Genomic DNA, 2,883 nt, shown 5'->3' with positions numbered 1-2,883 from the left:
AGAATAATAAAGGTGATACAATATCGTAACCCAGACCATCGTTTATAGTCAGATTCTCATGTTATTAGACCTTCCTATATACATAACATGAAAGGGCCCGTAGGGTTCCCTCCACCTCACTATCATCTCCTTCCACCTCAACATGATCTTCTTTCCATAGCAAAGTGGGTATACTTCTCACAATGAGAATAAGACATGTAGGGCTGTCAAATTGGGCAGTCGTGTCGTATTTTTGTCTGACATGACACGACAAGGTTTTGTATAACACGAACACGACACGACACGATGTCGTGTTTTTTTCATTAACACGAAAACGAACCAATTAAAACATGACAACACGACACGACACGACAAAGATAATATTACATAACTATTAGTGTATTTCATTCATACTTAAAGATATATAACACGATAAAAACGACAAACACGAAAAACCCGACAACCACATGCTTAATCGTGTCAATTTCGTGTCGATTTATGAACTTGAACACGACACGACACGACATCGTGTTTTTTAATCTTGATACGAACAAGACACGAACACGAATTCGAATTTTGATTTCGTCCCGATTTCGTTTCATTTCGTGTATTTTTGTCGTGTCGTGTCATAAATTGACACCCCTAAAGACATGTAAGAAAGAAGAAGATAGAAAAAGAATGAAGAAGAGAGACATGATTGGTCATTATGGGTTATCATCGGCAACACGAGAGGCCACGATCGTAACTCCAGGTCATCACCACAAGACCTCCATAGTGAAGTGAATGGTGGTTAGCCTCCTCCAACCCATCACCACGAAACCTTCTTGCTACTCATACGAAAAGCTTACCACTAATAAATAAAATCAATGAGAAATTAAATGTTCTATTTTTTTTCTTTCTATGCATCCTTCTACCATTTTTAGATGTTGATAATTATAATAAAAAATTATTAATTTTATTAAACAAATATTACCATCTTAAATGTGTATAAAAGTGGTAATAAAAAAATTGATGGATATATGATTTTTCGAAATCAATGTTAAGGCATGAAAGCATGATCTAAAGGCTAAAATCAATATTTTAATGCCACTTGTCAGCAAATGACCATAACGTTGATATTTACGAAAGATCGAGAATAGATTCAATTTGAAATGGTAGTAATCAAATTGAGGAATCTAGCAACTGTCAGCAGCCACAAGTAAAACACTAAATATTCCAAAATGAGAAAACGAGGTGAATTAAAAATAATTTAAGCACATAATTATAATACAACTTATATATAAATAAAATGAAATTACTCCACAACTATACAACAATTACAAGCCTAATCATCAACATTCTTATCTTCATGAGAACTTGATATGGTCGTGCTAATCAACCCTAAAACAAAAATAGTAGAATCCATTGAGAATCTATATATAAGACTATTATTTACTGCAAGAAGTTCATGAATCGAAGCCAACCTACACCACTTTTCGCTACTAATTTATCTGCTTCATTCGAGCAAGTAGAAGATGTCGCATAGTCAAATCGGAGTCTACCATCGTCATCACCGTTTCCGGCGGCAGCGGCGGCGGCAGGTTGTTTAGGGCAGAGAAAGAAATTCCTTGAACCCAACTCGATTAACTTTTCATCTGGATCCAAACCTGTCGATCATCGATTTGTTAGAAATCAATCACTTGAAAGCATCAACAATCACTTATATGAAGTAAAAGTAATCGATGCGTAATTAGGTGAATCAATGAAAGAGAGTTCAATTAGCTTACTTTCTAAGCTAAATTGAGAGTAATGGAGACCGAAACCAGAAGGATCAAGTGACAGTAAGATCGGTCGTCTTCCTTCTTTAGCATATTGCCGTAGAGCGGCGGCGACAAGGTCATTGACGGTCGACTCCGGCGAAATCAGAACCTGCAATGGACCTAAGCTTCTCTGTACCGTCACGTTAAGCAGTAGCTTCGTCAGCTTCGGACGCACCATCTCTACCGGCGGAGCAACCCTACCGGTCCCGGAAATCAAATCCGGCACCGTTCTCGGCCTCCGTAGTTTTCCTACCATTTCTTCAGCAGACTGACCGTGAAACGACATAGCTTTCTCTGTTAATCTCCCCTTGTTGTTCTTTTCTTGGTTTTTCCGGCTATTCTTCTTCGTCAACATAATCAATCTCTTGGCAAATGCTTCTATAAGTAAAGAACAAACCACCAATTTCTGATTAACGTCTTTGTGTCGGTCACCGGAGGTGAGCGGCGGCGATAGGCGAGGTCAAAGGTTTGTAGTTCATAACAAGGAATCGGAAGAATGGTAAGTGATGAGAGGAAATGGGGAAGCGATGAGTTTGAAAGAACGTGGAGACGTGCGTTTATATTGAGTGGAAGATGGCGGGGGATAAGGAGGTTTGTTCCGAGAAGGCATCGACAAGTTTACGTTCAAGTGGAGGAAGGTTAGTTAATAGTAACCGGTTATTTCCGGTAGATGTAGACAATGATTAGACCTTTTAGTTCAATGTGGAATGTTTGATAACTTGCTATCGACAGTTCGCGCCGTATTCATTATCGGTAATCTACAATCAAATATATTTTTGCGAAAATTTTGTACTTTTTTTAGAACGTAATTATTATTTATTTATTTATTTTTTATAGAAAACGTTTTTTGTGATAGGAATCTTAAAAAACTACTTTTACAACATTAAAAAGTTTCATAAAACTACTTTTACAGCATTAAACTAGACAAAAAGAGTTTTATATTGAATTATTGAAATGTATTTTAGAAAAAAAAAGAAAAAAAAAAAAAAAAAAAAAAAAAAAATATATATATATATATATATATATATATATATATATATATATATATATATATATATATATATATATATATATAGGTGAAACGACGAAAGAAAAATGACTTATT

General features: G+C 35.6%; 1 protein-coding gene across 2 annotated transcripts; it reads right to left on the bottom strand.

Annotated features, from left to right (window-relative positions):
• Window positions 1-1,200: 1,200 nt before the first annotated feature.
• Window positions 1,201-2,415, bottom strand: LOC111901429 (uncharacterized). Of its 2 annotated transcripts, XM_023897279.3 has the most exons (3): window positions 1,746-2,415; window positions 1,443-1,625; window positions 1,201-1,359 (listed from the first exon to the last, which is right to left on the bottom strand). In XM_023897279.3, the coding sequence occupies exons 1-3, from the start codon at window positions 2,131-2,133 to the stop codon at window positions 1,304-1,306; spliced, it is 627 nt and encodes a 208-aa protein (XP_023753047.1). In that variant the 5' UTR covers window positions 2,134-2,415; the 3' UTR covers window positions 1,201-1,303. The 2 variants fall into 2 exon arrangements, with proteins under 2 accessions (XP_023753047.1, XP_023753046.1); XM_023897278.3 differs by having other exon boundaries at window positions 1,201-1,625; window positions 1,746-2,407.
• Between the last annotated feature and the right edge of the window lie 468 nt (window positions 2,416-2,883).

The sequence above is a fragment of the Lactuca sativa genome, chromosome 2 (assembly GCF_002870075.4).
Source record: "Lactuca sativa cultivar Salinas chromosome 2, Lsat_Salinas_v11, whole genome shotgun sequence".
Taxonomy (NCBI): Eukaryota; Viridiplantae; Streptophyta; class Magnoliopsida; order Asterales; family Asteraceae; genus Lactuca; species Lactuca sativa.
The sequence above is the reverse complement of the archived record's forward strand: the minus strand, read 5'-3'. Positions and strand labels throughout refer to the sequence as shown.

Excerpts from the sequence above, each read along its gene's own strand:
- LOC111901429 (XM_023897279.3), bottom strand. The coding sequence starts at position 2,133 with ATGTTGACGAAGAAGAATAGCCGGAAAAACCAAGAAAAGAACAACAAG. Across the intron at positions 1,626-1,745 it reads CTCTCAATTTAGCTTAGAAA|GTTTGGATCCAGATGAAAAG; the intron begins GTAAGCTAATTG and ends GATGATCGACAG. Across the intron at positions 1,360-1,442 it reads AGTAGCGAAAAGTGGTGTAG|GGTTGATTAGCACGACCATA; the intron begins GTTGGCTTCGAT and ends TTTTTGTTTTAG.